Source organism: Mizuhopecten yessoensis, unplaced genomic scaffold (assembly GCF_002113885.1).
Source record: "Mizuhopecten yessoensis strain PY_sf001 unplaced genomic scaffold, ASM211388v2 scaffold716195, whole genome shotgun sequence".
NCBI classification, from domain to species: domain Eukaryota; kingdom Metazoa; phylum Mollusca; class Bivalvia; order Pectinida; family Pectinidae; genus Mizuhopecten; species Mizuhopecten yessoensis.
This window is the reverse complement of record NW_018479995.1, coordinates 150178-167204: the sequence shown is the minus strand read 5'-3', so window position 1 is coordinate 167204 and position 17027 is coordinate 150178. Positions and strand designations below refer to the sequence as shown.

General features: G+C 36.6%; 1 protein-coding gene across 1 annotated transcript; it reads right to left on the bottom strand.

The window, feature by feature from the left end:
- Positions 1-707: 707 nt before the first annotated feature.
- LOC110442035 lies at positions 708-4586 on the bottom strand. The gene has a single exon (XM_021485440.1). The coding sequence runs from the start codon at positions 4022-4024 to the stop codon at positions 1670-1672; it is 2355 nt and encodes a 784-aa protein (XP_021341115.1). The 5' UTR covers positions 4025-4586; the 3' UTR covers positions 708-1669.
- Between the last annotated feature and the right edge of the window lie 12441 nt (positions 4587-17027).

Genomic DNA, 17027 nt, shown 5'->3' with positions numbered 1-17027 from the left:
ACTGTAGCGTAACTGACCAGAACACATCTGTTGACGAGGAAGCTCAATCGGTTAGAGCGATATAGTATATCAATCATAAGTCGAGGTTTCGAATCCCGGTCTAGCCCCGCTGAGTTTTTTTTGTTTTTTTACATTCAGAACACCGTTGTTAATTATATTTTGTTTATTTCATGTTTATTATTTCTCATCGAATCCCCTTAAGGTACGGTTTTATTTTCAGAAATAATTTATCAAAGTTATAGTCATACAAGAAAAAACAGTTTCCCCACATTTAGTTACAGTTTGTGGCAGTGGTACGGGGATCCTCATTTAAAAAAAAAAAAAAAAAAATTACTATTTTTTTTTTTTTACATTTTTTTGATTTACCGACCTTGATAAATAATCTTATATACCAAGAAACATATGTGCTTTCGGCAACTCTTCTCGAAGAAAAAATTGAAGCATGGCTTGATAAGCTGGCACAAATTAAATTGCAAGCAAACTCGCTTAAGAATAAGATTATTTGCTCGTTCAATCGTTTGGTGTTATTTTAGTTTATCGACTAGTTGGTTATTCAGATAGCAGAATTTACCTGATATTACGATCAATAGAACCACATGTACATTAGCACACAAAAAATTAACAGCTACACTCAAATCAATTAAGTTTTTTAATGGGAATAATGTGTTTTAATATTGATATAGACACAACGCTTATCAAGAACAACATATCACATATCCATACCAAATTGTAATTTCAATGGTAAATAATGGAAACGAAAATATACACAGTACAATGTGAATAAAATGTTTTAAAATAATTCTACACAACCAAAATTTGAAGAACTTTCTAATCAATATATTTTTTTAATTAGTTATATCAGTTAACACGAACTGAAAGAGTTGCTATATCACTTCAGATCTTCGAGGGTTTTAATTTTTAATTTGAAATGTGTCAGTTTATTGAAAAATCGATATATTGAATCCGATTATCGATCCGTCTATTGTCAGTTTTCGGATCAGATGTTAAATTAACAATGGATTTCACAGGCTTATGCAACGCATGTGTCCATATGGCGAGTCCTTATGGACCCTAAATATCGCCTTATATCGCACTAAGCTAGTACACCACTAATTAACCAATCAGTGATACGGTAACAATAAAACACATTCTTCAATTGATATCCAATCAAAATGCTCGATTCAATTCAACTTCAATGGATTGTTTTCAACACTGACACATTTGTTTTGGGAGTATAAGGTGTTATCGTATATCCCGATTAAGGAAAAAAAATCCAATAGATCCTTGTTATACATTTGGAAAGATATCTAATAATTTCCAAGTCCGAATGAATTCGGTTTCATGGTGTATTGTTCAAACATAACATCATACTGACAAGCCGAGTTTAGAATCCGTTGCGGGTAGGAGGTCCAGTTATTATAAATATGCTATTATGAATTATAATCCAATAATATTTTTTTTGTCCTAAAATCACAGTTCACTGTAAGCTCGTACACGTGGTCTGTCCCATTTACACTGCCACGTGCACACACGTTCTTTGGAGAAACAAAAGAAATAAGAAATAATGCACTATGAACAATGATCGATTGAGCAAGTCACCAGTGAGATTAATACTATTATGATATGAATAACTGTGTCATATGTATTCTTCCCGATGTTCGTGTTATTTTTATAGATGGATAATATGCGCGTTAAAATCATGCACATTCCCACAAACCTTACCGCACATATTGCACTGCCACGGTGTGTTGACGTTATGGAGGCCCATGTGTAGATAATAGAGGGTCCTGTTAGGGAAAATGATTTCACAGTATTTACACATGTGCAAATCTTTGTTTTTCATTAAAGCTGACATGATGTTTGGTTCCTTCCCGTCTGATGCCATATACGGGCATCCGACAAGTTGCGATGCTGACCCAGATGCTACAATTTCCGGTGTCTTGAACCCTAGCAACCCTTCGAGACTGTCCTTACCATGCAACGTCTTTCTGGTTGTTAAGGTTGGGTCCGATAACTGTCCTTGATTCAAACTTTCGCTTACTTTACTATTCTGTCCTTCGTTTGATTTTCTTTCCTCGCGAGTAGTCTCTTGTGGTCGACATGGCTCCTGCGCGGCAAAAATGAAATCTGTTGGTATTCCTGCCATCTGACTGGCGGAAGGTAAACATCCTGTTGATGCCGCCCGTTCGCTAGTTCCCGGGAATTCTTGACAATTCACACTAGGGGCGCTTGCACTTCGTGTCCAGCCTGGCTCATGTTGACCCTCAGGTAGTTGATAAACACCTTCCGTAGTTACGTTGTTTCTAGCATGGTTACCGTGCACCTGACGTAAGGTTTCGTCACTCTTTGGTGGTAACTGAAATTGAGGTTCAGTAAATTGAGTGTCGTTTTCTTTCTCGCGTTTATCTGTCTGGGGGTCGACACGTGGCGTACGAAGGTCAATGGACACGTTAAGGTCTAAAGGTCCATTGTTTTCCTTTCCACTGGACGTACTTCCAAAAGAAATAGTTTTCTTAGCTGCTAAGTCCAAAGGTTCATTAGTATCGATATCCAGCGATGTCCTGATCGAACTCTCGTGATGTCTCCGAAATCTTGCGTTGTCCAGAGTCTCTTGAATGCGGCTATTCAGGCGCATTGCTTCTGTGACTGATGACGCAGATTGACTCACCGACGTCTCATGATCCCTCATGTGCGTTAGCACGTGCATTGCTAGGGCATCCCGGTTTACAAACGATTGTCCACAATGATCACAGTAAAGGACTTCCGTTTGTAGTGTCAATAGTCTGTCATGCGCATATGGTGAGAAGTATTTCATGACGCGGGAGGATGAAGGCGGAGACGGAGTTTTGTTGTACTGAGCTGAACTTACGGCAGGCTGTGATGACGTCATACCATCCGAATGACGCGACATCACGTGCATAGCCAATGAATCCTGGTCATCAAATATTTGCTCGCAGACGACACATTTTCTACCTTCCTTGATCGCTGCACGTATATTATCAATTCCAAAAGGTTCTGAATGGTTTGTGTTATTGTTATTTTTAGCCAAAACAGACTGAAGATATTCGTCCTTTTCTGCATGTGACGTTACATCGATGTAGTACGCCTGATGAAGTCCGGGAGGAGAGCTCGTGTCTATCTTTACCCTTCCGTGCTCCTCTGGTGATCCTGTGATTGACACCGGGGACTTTGAATGGTCGCCGTTGGTCGTGCCAGTTCCCGAATTCAACATGTTCATTTCCGCCGACGATTCTCCGCCATTTAACAATTTACAAGACTCGTTTTTCACGCGCATCATCACGTGCATGGCGTAGGAATCTCGATTTCCAAACACCGTGCTACAACAGTCACATTTAAATGACGGCTGCATCAAATCTCGGCTGCTGAAACCGGAAGCTGCATTTAGGAAATAGCTATGTAGGGCATTTTTACTAAGACTGTTTGACACCCGCGTGCTTAGGTCCCTATCAACCGTTGCTAGGCCGGGGTGTGAATTATGACAAGATGTATGATTGAAGAAATCTTTCAAAGTTCTAAACCGCGCGAAACAAACTTGACAAGTATGGCGGGCAAATCTACTGGACTGACGACGATTGCTAGGCACGTGCTTATGCACGAGAGATAAATGAATCATGAGTTCATTCTCAGTGTCAAAAGCATCATCACACAGCAGGCACTGAAACTTACCTAGCTTTCCTAGGATTTTTGAACCCTCTGAATTACTCCTGTCCGAGTGTTGGCCGTCCCTCGGAGTTCCTGTGACGTAATCATCAGCGAATATTTCGACGTCACTAGCTTCAGTCACATTGTAACGTTTCCGTTTCTCTGATATGGTTTCCGTGATTCCGTCCAATGATTCTTTTCTTTTTTCACCCCGTTCACTCTCCGGTCTCGATGAAATCTCGGAGAGGGGGTCTGAAGAACATGACAACTGTTCTGTGCACGTTTTACCAAACTGCTCGCAGCCAAAATCTTCCAAAGGTTCTTGTTTGATATGTATTTGAAGTTCACCAGCTAACTCCATTTTGATTTTAAAGAAAGTTTATTTCCTTATATAAACACAATTATTTTCTTGAAAGAAGGAAAGAAAGAAAAACCTTTCACAGAAAGTTTCTAAATCCTTTTCAACAAGTTGTAAAATTCCGGATTCCGTAGTTAATGTGTGCGATTTTGCTCCTTTTACTAGCGCGCCTGTTACGTCACAGATATCTCTTAACAAAATCAATTTTATATAATCCTTCCCAAGGTCGCGTTTCACAGCATGACTGTATATTTTTAAGTCTGATAAAATGTTTTTTCCATCATCCTCGAATATTTAAAACAGGATTTCCCGTTTCAGTGTTAATAGTTTGAGAAATACTATGTAGATTTTAGAGAGTTATACGAAGTCTCTTAGTGTCGGGGTACCATTACCTCTCGCTTCGTATAGTCTGCTGGTACTGAGCTCAATATACCGTCTGTGTTAGTCCTAACCACGTTTCTATCGCCTAAAACTCTATGCTGATAAATAATTCACATGAATTCCTTTCCCGTAGTAAATTATTAGTTTCACTGCATTCTTAATCATTTTACTCCATGAAGGTTATTTGAAAAGCGTCCGCCGCACCATGAATAATTAATGTCGGTAGCGCGCTTGCGTCTATAGGAGTCGATATCACATACAAGGGGCTTACAGGGCAGGAACCAGGTATTGTTAGACGGAAACAATACACCTGAGTAGCGAAGCGATAATATTTTAGAAAACAGCTGGTTAATTCTTGTGTAGTATTTGTAAACTAAAGTTTCAACATACAAATTAATATGAGCTTTGTATCGATGAGGGAAATGTGACTACAAATTTTGTGAGCTGACTGTATGTATTGATGTGGGCGGGCGAGTTACATTCGTGTTGAATGTTAAAGAATCCATTATTGGCAACAGTATAAATAATTAAACGTACCTTTAATTACACGTCACCTGAGTCGTGTCACTTGCGCACATGTAAAGAAAAAAATAGATTATTTCCAAGATATGCGCATGCGTAGTGTCCTGTGCAAAAAGAGCCTTACATCCGGTCCGATATAAACTGTAAACTAGATCCCTATTAAGGCCTAGGTGGGAATTAAATTTTGCAACGCGGTAATAGCATTGTTATAAAAAGAAACACCAAGACATTTATATATTTATTTCATGTAAAATCTAAGGATAATTCATGATGAAGTTGATACCGTATTTTTACACCAACAAAACAGCATATGGTCTGCCGTACTTAATATCGTATACCTACTCTGGGGCTCTCGATAAATCTATTATCTGTGAAAGGTAATGAGATACTTATACAATGATATACATGTGTTATCCAACTGTCCTTGATATACCTGCCAACAGAACATATAAGTGGTTGTGGCGCCATCTGTGATCACGTATTAACGTGATATGCACTCCCAACAGAGGTAAATAGTAGCATTAGTTTACTGAGGATAACAAAGTGACTGCACTATTTAATGCACCTGTAAGTGCACATTTCGTTTTATTTACAAACATAAATTATAAATTGTACAATCCGATAATAATAATAATAATAATAATAATAATTCAAGGTTTTTATATACCACTTTATCACAACCTAGTTCGTAGGTCGTCTCAAAGCGGTTCACAAATTATTATCCGTGGTTATAGGGCTTGCAAACAGCCAATATCTTTCTCAACTCCCTGGGGAGCATACAGCCGGTACTGCCATTTCGCCGCTCACAGCTAGCATTCAACAATTCTAGTACTGCCCAACCGCGTACTCATTTACAGCTGAGTAGACTGGAACAAGCGGAGTAAAGTATGTTGCTGAAAGAGACAACACAGTGCCGTGACTTGACTCGAACCCGCGTCCCTTCGGTCACGAGCCCGGCGTCTTACCACTAGAGTTGCAAACTTCTGGTTGTATCACGGAAACACGTATACAATACCCATGTATCGTATACATGAAAACACATACTGCACTATCGAAGTACACCTGTACACTGCACTCCTAAAGAACAATCGTGCAATGCATTATGGAAGTTCACGTGCAGGGTGTTCAATGAAAATGCACGTAAATGCTACACTGTTGAAATACACGTGTGTACTGCACAATGGAAATACACGTATACACTGCAATTTTGAAGTACACGTGTATACTGTGAGTTGCAGTGTAACTTACATGAAGGATGTATAAGTATGAAACAACAGTTACATTTTTTACGTTCTATTTTATCGAAGTGCGTGTGTGTAATATATAAATGGAAGCACACGTGTATTATATACTGATGAAGCTTTTACGTACATAAACACACTTGTACACTGCACTATGGAAACACGTGTACTTTGCACTATTGAAGAAGATGTGTATACTATTGAAATACACGTGTTTATTTCATTTTGGAAATACACGTGTATAGTGCACTATAAAAATACATCTTTTCACTGCACTATGAAAGTTCACGTGTATATTGTGTTATTGAAATTCACACGTACACTGCATAATGGAATATACACGTGTACACTGCAATTTAAAAATACACCTTTACACTGCCCTATTGAAATACACACGTACACTGCACTATTGAAATATTTTGAATCTTATAGGACATGTACATTTTATGTTAAGGTGAAGAGTACCAACACGTATTCTACATTATGTGTGCATTCACTAAACATATACAATGTAACGTTTTCCTGTATTACGTCTTTCAATGATATTTAGAAATGTGCAAATAGATTTAACTGAATGATTTTTATATTTCCATAGTAAATATTTTAAAATAAAAATTATTATTAGAAAAAAATAAAAATGAAAAAACATTAGCTATATAGATCGATCAACTAGCAAAGTAACTATCACGTGACCTTGGTTGCTGTCCGGAGTCACTCGTATCAATTGATGAAGAGTGCCGGAATCAGCCGAGGTTAGCCGAATGATCCGGAGTTGGAAAAGTATGTAACAAGTATCCAACTTATGGAAACAGGGAACAAAAAAAACAGTTAACAAATTTAGCCAAATATATTAAACTGAGTAATAAGAAAAGAAAAGACTATGTACCTATATAAAGAGGGATGTCTCTCTACACTATACCAATGGGTATGTGAGTGTGTATTTGTGTGTGTTGGTGTATTTGTGGGGGTGTATATGGGTGTGAGTGATTGTATTGTTTATCCTTGTATATATGTTTATTTTGAACTGATGAGCCGTAAGGTTCAATGTAATAAAGAACTGAACTGAGCTTTAAACTCGTTTTCTATAAACACGTTTTCTGTTATCACGTGTGCTGCACGATAATGCGTCATTTACACGTGTTCTGAGCTGTGCTGTAATTACCCGCGCCCTGTTAACACGTATTCTGTATGGCAAGTAGACATGTACTGTCAACATCTGTACATTGATCACGTGTACTGTACTGTTAAAACGTGCACTGTAAACATATGTACTTTAATCACGTGTACGGTAAACATGTGTATTTTAAAAACGTTATGTTATTGTTGTTTTCGTTGTAATAAATAATAACAAATTGTACATAAATAAATACATCATTGATCGCATATGATACTTGGCCTCGTGATTAGTGCTAATTGAGGATTTACACGAAAATAATTATCACGTGGTTTGTAAGTAATCATATACAGCATACCACGTACGTAATACGACCGTATTCTGATATAAGAAAGTTCAAATTTTACAGATACATGTACCTAAATATGTGTAGATGTATTTGCTTACATTATATAGCAGTTAAGTGAATGCGGCCATGATTTTACTTGCATAAGTTTGGAATGCATTGCGCACTTACGAATACTGCAGTTATTATGCTACATATGTAGTAGGACTTGTATTACAATGTTTAAGTAAAAAAGGGGTAGGTAGCAAGCCATATGGTGAGAAAATGGATGGACCAAACAAAAGGCAGTGAGCATGCATATTTAATTTGTTCAAAATAATTAAATATTGATAACTTTGATAAAAGATGGCAATCGCAATGCTAATGTCAGTGCGATAAAATGCGAACACATTAAATATTTAAGGGAGAATTGCTATTAATTATTGATTGGGCAGAAGGCAAAGCCGGACTCACATGAACCCAGCTTCTCCGGGTAGGATTTTAGTTTGCAAACGCCTCGTCCATTCATCAGACGCAAGAGTTATATTTTTGTGGTTTAATGTGAATATTGTATAATATTTCAGCCCTGATATTATATATATGCGTGACCGTATACATTATATATATATATATATATGTTTTTGTAAATTGACTGGGAATTATTGTTAACATGTGTTATGCTTTTTTTAAGGTGGATGGTTTCGTTATATAAACAGTTCAATTTTAAGATAATTTAAAAATTTATATTATACCTTGCTTAACAAGTTGACTGTATCAAATTATTTGCGTTATCTCTTCATCACCCCGAAATCATTATTTATACATGGAGATATATATCTATTTATGATTGATGTATATTTCATAAGTTGTTGTTTTTGACTCCAAGACTACTTATCGTTGCAATTCTTTTCTTGCAGTATTTATTCTCTGTAAACAATAAATCTCCAATATTTAATGTCTGTCTCGGTAAATTCTCGCAAGATATTGAGATTCGCCATCGGCTGACTACAATCATTAACGCGAAAAATATATATCTAGTGAAAACGGTCACCGCTAGTCATAAATATCGAAATGCATGTCTACCGTTAGTCATGCATACCGTAATTCATGTAAACCATTAGTCATATATACCGTAATAAATGTAAACTATTAGTCACATATACCGTAATTCATGTCTACCTTAAGTCATATACCATAAATCTTGTCTACCTTAAGTCATATATACCGTAATTCATGTATACCATAAGTCATATATACCATAATTCATGTCTACCATTAGTCATATATAACGTAATTCATGTCTACCATCATTCATATATACCGTAATTCTTGTAAACCATTAGTCTTATATACCGTAATTTAGTTCTACCTTAAGTGATATATACCGTAATTCTTGATAATCATTTGTCATATATACCGTAATTCAATTCTACCTCAAGTCATATATACCGTAATTCATGTCTACCTTAAGTCATATATACCGTAATTCATGTCTACCTTAAGTATTATATACCGTAATTAATGTCTACCCTAAGTAATATATACCGTAATTCATGTCCACCTTAAGTCATATATACCGTAATTCTCCTTACACTCCTTCGAAGCCAATGCCGACAACTTGTCGCACAAGCGGAATTCTGATCGAATAAAATATCAAGAACCGGAAATAGTGACACACAATTAAGGTAGTTGATTGTATATACATGTAGTTCTTGGTTAGAGTCCCCGTAGATCGCCGAGAAAAAAGTCCCACAAATATTAAGTTATGTTCATGCAGACGACAGTCTGTGTTCCGCGAGAGTACAGGGAACCATCGATCGTACACGGCTGCCGCGTCGATTACATGGCAGACAGTATTGCATGTCTAATGCGCTCCGTTAATAATTTATTTCCGACCGAATTGAGACAAACTCATCATAAGTTTGCTGTTTCCAAAAAACTGCTTTTGTAGGAATTGTAGACAATTCGATACTGGTTTATTATTATTTCATAACTTGCCATGTACGAAACTAAACCTTCTTTTCTATACTCTGATAAAAATCAATTGTATGGTGCGTGCAACACATAACTTTGCGCGTGCGCACTTGTCGTTATTTAAAGGTCAACGTTGTCCCAACGATAGCTAGGTCACGTGAACTTAGGATGTGGAGGTATCTTCGAAAAAGCTCACCTGTACACAGGGATTCAACCAATATAGTTGGGCTAACATGTTTTATGTTTCGTGAAAGGTCACTTTATCGCGGGAATAAGTATATATTTGTTCTATCTATATTGAGGGATTAATTAAGGGATATCGGGGTTCTGAGAAGTTTTATTTTACTTAAGGGAAGACCGATGTTTTGACTGCCGTTTGTAAATGTAAGGAAAGAAGTTTCTAGTCTCGTTCAACCAGACACTTGTTCACTTCGGCGTAGCTTGCTCAGACAACAATAGCCTGGTTGAACGAGATTAAGAAGTACCAAGAAGCATTCGGAACACCTCGGACTTGCTACCTAGCAGTTTCGTAGAAAATGACGAAAGGGTATTCCGAATGACCAAGAAGGTGACGCGGACTCTATGGGAGGAGGGGAGCGTTCATTCCGAAAATTGGATATACTCCTAGGGGATTAGTCAGCGATTGCAAAGTGATACAGTATGGATGAAAGATTCATGGAGAGAGTCACCTGTCTTTGGCCAAAGTACAGTGCAACTAGCAGTGTGACGCATGATCGAAAAACGTATCAGGTTATCACATCTATCGCGGCTGTCATATATATTTAAACATTAAACTGCATTCTGTTCTGATCTATAACTGCAGACAGATCGAATGACGAGCGTGAGGAAGATTAATCTGCAGTACTGTTCAGAGTAGCAGTCCTGATTATACATCCGAGTAGAATGTAGTTTAGTACGTACATTTTTTATTCATTTCGACAAATTTTGAGATTTCCGGCATCTTCTTCATGTTCTTCAGATTTGAGGTGCGTTTTCAATAAAAGGAACAACCAACATCGGGTTTCGGCCAGCTACAAGGGTGTGTCTCAAATGTTATGATTATGAGGTCATGATAAGAGCGTAGCTCTCGGGCGCCGATGGCTCCCGAGCGAAGCTCTTTAATTGTTACACATGCGTGCGTAAACAGAGTTTACACGTTGCCCTTGAATTTTTTTTCGTCCGGAAGTAGCCCTCCAGTGGGGAAACCGGAAGTGTATCATTGACTTCTAGCCAATGAAAAGGGTGTAAAACAGGAATTCCGACTGACGTCATATTTCGTTATTCTATTTCTGTTTCGCGCGAAAACAAAAATCTCACTTGCTATACATGAATGTAAAATTATTACTTCTATTATTCCCAAAACATATACAACTTATTTACCTTCTGAAGCTAGAAGACTATCTCTCAATCATTCAAACAATATTATACACTGTAGATATCAATAAATAATCAAATCGACTTAAATATACAAGCGCCAGGGATTTCTCCGATTTCTGCACCAGTACCTCCGGTAGATTGTTTACATTCGCTACGGAAGATGACAGACACGGTGGCTGCGTTAAAACTTGTGACATGTAGTATGTAGTAATTTAAAGTATATGTATGTTATAGTGTGATAGCTGCAGAAATAGCAATCTGATTAAAATCATCTGTTACATGGCTTTGCCTGAACATCTGAATGTGCCGCGGTCAGGGTCACGTTCAAGTGACCTTTAGATGAACCAATCAGAGGCGCGCTGGCAAAAGTTTGCCAGCGAATCGGAATATCATGGTTGATAGATAAATAGCGAGGGGTATCGAACAGATTAGTTTTCCAAAACAAATATGGCGGCGGGGACTGACGTTTCTACGACGCCAAGGAAAACGTACCCTTTGGGTAATAATTGCGTAGGCAACACCAACCACCATACAGTCTTTCTTCTCTAATAAAGCTTCGATTTTTTTTCTCTGTTCGGGTTTCAGACGATCAATCTCAAATTACTTTGTCCGACATATTTGTTACATCTCCGAGCTCCCTTTTGAAAGAGGGTCTCTGATTGGTCAAAATTTAATGAGTATTTATAAATATAAAGGTCACCTGAACGTGACCCTGACCGCGGCACACTCAGCTGTTCAGGCGTAGTACGAAGTTAACGAAGCACTGTAACATATGATTTTAATCAGATTGCAGAAATAGACGATTATTTCTGCTTCAGTCACTCCTTCCCGTTTCTTTGGCTTGTAATCGTGCTAAATGTTGGCCAGGTTCAGGCGTGTAGGACAAGCGGTGCAGACTAACTTACACGTGTAATTACACTTCCAGTACAAAACACAAATAGATCTAAGTCAATCGGCAATTCATGTTTTCTGCACTTCAATAATATCAACGTGAATTATCTTAAGAATGTTATGACACATTTTCTTACGCATGATCACAGGGGCCTGTGGTATGATGCAGTTATATTGGAACATTCGGAGGAAAGAGAATCATGCTGTAAAATATGAGCATGTACAGCAAAGATTTCAAGGTATGTAAACATTAAGAAAAATTGGTATTATTTTTATGTATAATGAGATTAATGACCAAATGCTTTAAAAATCAAACCATGAATAGAAATTGTGTAATGGGCAGAACCGTTAACAAAAAAACACCACTTTATTCTCGTGCAATAATAATAATAAAACAGTATGGAATTTAAAACTATGAACTTATTGCATTCATAATATTGCTTGAGTTGCTGGCTTAACCACTCATACATGTATCAGAAAAAAATACAATATTATCATATACAAATTAAATTTAAATTTACCTACATGTGTGACTCAGAATATTTTTATTATGTGTTATAAGAGTTCATTCCTCCCCCCCCCCCCCCCCCCCCCTTATTGTATTAGGTATGCAGATGAAGTGACTGTGAGATGACCACATCCTTATATGTTACAAGTGGAAGAGATGACTTCCTATAAACTGTCAGAGACACCTATATATCCGCCCCCTCAAATTCTCCTGAGTGTGTCAGTATGTAGGACTGTAAATTGTAATACAATTGACCTATAAATGTTATAATATTATAATCCAATTACGCTCCAGTCAATTAGTTAGATCATTATCAATTTTTCCGATGGATAATTATTATTCAAATATTGGAATTATTTCAAATTGAAATATTTTATTTGTGAAATTCTGAAATTATATATGGGCCTTGCCAAATAGATACCCTATTTATTTGATGCACTGTTCCATTATTTAAAACAAAATTAATCCCTAAACTTAAGGTGTCCCTATACTATATTTTTCCAAATGAAAAAAATGTCTTCACCCATTTTTCATGTTTTGAGATGTACAGTTTCATTTTCTAAAACTTGCCTGCAAGTTGATTTTAAAGCATTCTACTAGCCCAACCTATGTTTTCACAGTAAATATTGAACATTTTCACTAGCCCAAATTGATATTAAATCTACGAGCCAAAGTGTCGAAACAGTTGATATGTACAGTATTACTCAACCCTGACAGAGAAATTCAATATATATATATATATATATTGTTTTAAATATTGTCATAATACTTAAAAACTTAACAACCAACCTAGTCAATTTTCTATCAATTCCTTTAATTTTCAGAGCTCATTTGTCCCTGCCTTTTTCCCAGTTTATTTCACATGGTATATTATGCACGCATCAATTTTGTGTGACCTTATCATTTCATTCTCATCATAATAGACAAACTGGTATTATGCAATGATGTTTTCTGTGATATTGGTTTATCATTTGTTGTGATGCTGGGTTTTTTTTTTTATCAAACAGTTTAACAGAAAGTAGATGCCACTCAGAAACAACATTCAGAAGATTATTGCATCAGTATCTTCCCCACATTCAGTTTATGACATGCAGGACAGATTCTGCCAGAATGTGAATCTTTTAGGTATTGCGTACAGAAGGTAAAAAATTGAATTGGGTACTATGTGTACAGCAATGATTTGCTTAAAGGTTGATTACAGCAGTGTTACCTTACTTTAAAATTCTGTCTATAACCTATATTACTTTACCAGTGCAGATACACCCCCCAAACACCTACAATTCAACTGCATAACGTGTTTGCAGACACATAGCTCTCTATAGACCGGTATGCAGGTGAATCCAGTCAATTTGCAAACAGAAGACCTAGCAAGCTTTGCCAATGATCAATACATTGTATCTTTCTTTAAACTTTAAAAGCAGGGATATATATTCCTCATAAATACAATATTTTAGTTGCTCGAAATATATGTTGTATAGGTTGAGATGGGGTCATCTTCCCACTGAACTCCATCGTTTCTGATTGTTCAATGTTGTTGTTTCACAGCCAATGAATGTGTAAAGAATGCATTCTTTTTATAAAACTTTTTTACTTCTCAATAAAACTGTATATTTCTGTATATTGTGTTGCATAGATGATCACCAAACCTTGTATGCACCAGGTATATACCAATTGTTATTTAACACATATACTTTCTGTTGATATATATATATATATATATATATACACTACATGTAATTAAATTTCATTTCAGGGGTGCTAAAGGCAAAGCCTGCACTTGACGGGGAGGAGACTGATGTGGGAATAGTAATGAGAGGGACAGTCATTCCTGAATGTCTTCCAGTGGGGTTAGACGCTTAAGGATTGTCACCAAGTTGGCAACATATGCCTGCTACCTCTACACAAATACTTGCAAGTACCTTCCCTAACAACTTCTAGGTGTAATTAATCTCATATTTGTGATCTATCCAAACAAAGGAATGATATGACATACTGTGTTTGAAATCTACTTCTTAAGTTAATAGTGCATTTCAGTGACTATTCTATTCAGTCCATTTGTACTGGCGGAAGGACTGTCTTTCTGTGGCTGTACAAGTTTTATAGGTTTTTCATCATGTCAGAGTGTTTACTGGATGAAGAATGTGAGGCTAAAATGCGTAGTGTTAACAATGAGTATTAAAATTTTCCTTGGATAATAAAATGATGGGAAATGAACAAAACAGAACTTGTTATTTATTATCTACAAAAATTAAGAAAAATAGTATTAAAAATAGGAATAACATATTCTGTGCTTGAACAAAAATGCCTGTTTTATTTTCTGAAATTGATGTTTAACAATTTTTTTGAAAAAACAATCACTAAATTGAAACAGGAAGATTTTGAATTTTTTTCCATAAATGAAAAATGGTACTGTTGGAACAAATGACCTCATCGACCTTAAATATTTACATGGGAAAAGTCTGAGGATAAGCATACCACCATTTCCAACTGAAATAGAATAGTCAAATACTTATACACAGGTAATTTGTGTACTGTACCGGGTGGTCGGGTGATGAAGTGGATAGCGCACTTGCCTTTCACCAAGGTAGCCGGGGTTCGATTCCCCAATCGGACATGAAAAGGTATGGGGTCACCTGCCCGACCACGTGGGTTTTCTCTGGGTACTCGGTTTCCTGCCACAGTAAGACACCCTACTCGCGAATATCCAGGCGGCCAACAAATGTGATTAATAAGAGCTGAAATAACATGTTTCATAATTGCTGTAAAATAGATAAAGTTTATATTTAATTCCTGTATGAGTTTTAATCAAAGTGTAGCAAGAATATACGCTTAAGAGAAAGAAAAATGGGGATAAATTCAAACAGCCGGGACCTTTTGATTTTCTAGATTTTTGTCTTTGTTGCATTCTTAGAAATAATCTCTTCAGTACATTGAAAACTCTTTGAACTGGGCATGACTGACATTCAAAGTGGTAACCTAATTTTAATAAGACAGTGATCATGCTTGCAACGTCAAAACTCGCACAACTTAATTTCATGTACGGTCATTCTAAAACTCGCACCATTTAATTTCATGTACGGTCATTCCAAAACTCGAACCACTTAATTTCATGTACGGTCATTCTAAAACTCGCACCGCTTAATTTCATGTACGGTCATTCTAAAACTCGCACCACTTAATTTCATGTACGGTCATTCTAAAACTCGCACCACTTAATTTCATGTACGGTCATTCTAAAACTCGCACCACTTAATTTCATGTACGGTCATTCTAAAACTCGCACCACTTAATTTCATGTACGGTCATTCTAAAACTCGCACCACTTAATTTCATGTACGGTCATTCTAAAACTCGCACCACTTAATTTCATGTACGGTCATTCTAAAACTCGCACCACTTAATTTCATGTACGGTCATTCTAAAACTCGAACCACTTAATTTCATGTACGGTCATTCTAAAACTCGAACCACTTAATTTCATGTACGGCTATTCTAAAACTCGCACCACTTAATTTCATGTACGGTCATTCTAAAACTCGCACCACTTAATTTCATGTACGGTCATTCTAAAACTCGAACCACTTAATTTCATGTACGGCTATTCTAAAACTCGCACAACTTAATTTCATGTACGGTCATTCTAAAACTCGCACCACTTAATTTCATGTACGGTCATTCTAAAACTCGAACCACTTAATTTCATGTACGGCTATTCTAAAACTCGCACAACTTAATTTCATGTACGGTCATTCTAAAACTCGCACCACTTAATTTCATGTACGGTCATTCTAAAACTCGCACCACTTAATTTCATGTACGGCTATTCTAAAACTCACACCACTTAATTTCATGTACGGTCATTCTAAAACTCGAACCACTTAATTTCATGTACGGTCATTCTAAAACTCGCACCACTTAATTTCATGTACGGTCATTCTAAAACTCGCACCACTTAATTTCATGTACGGCTATTCTAAAACTCACACCACTTAATTTCATGTACGGTCATTCTAAAACTCGAACCACTTAATTTCATGCACGGTCATTCAAAAACTCGCACCACTTAATTTCATGTACGGTCATTCTAAAACTCGCACCACTTAATTTCATGTACGGCTATTCTAAAACTCACACAACTAAATTTCATGTACGGTCATTCTAAAACTCGAACCACTTAATTTCATGTACGGTCATTCCAAAACTCACTGTAAACATATTTTGATCACAGCTATAACCGAAAGGAAACTGTACGTACAAAAGTGTGATTTGACCCATGGTCATATGGAACCCTATTTGTTTTACAATTCAATATTTGTGTATGACTTAATAACATATTTAATTATTTCAATTTAAATGCTCTAGAATTCTCTTTAAATCATACTTAAACCTCTGGAGTGAAGCCAGAAATAAGCAGTTAAAATAACTATGCATACACTGTTAACCACCGGTGACGTTTGTGTCAATCTTAACAGTAATGTCGGAAATGACGCTGTGAGCAACGTCAGAAGTCATATAGCATACTCTTTAAATTGGCGTCAAATCGTCAAATATTGACGGACTGCCATAATGTTTATATTATTTTGACCAGAAATGTTTTTACTTTCGAAGTCATAAAAGTAACAAAGTATACTTTTTACCACTTAAGGACTCTAACTAATACTCTAGCCGACGTG

What these genes read in the sequence shown, in the direction of transcription:
- LOC110442035 (XM_021485440.1), bottom strand. Translation starts at nt 4,024, where the DNA reads ATGGAGTTAGCTGGTGAACTTCAAATACATATCAAACAAGAACCTTTG.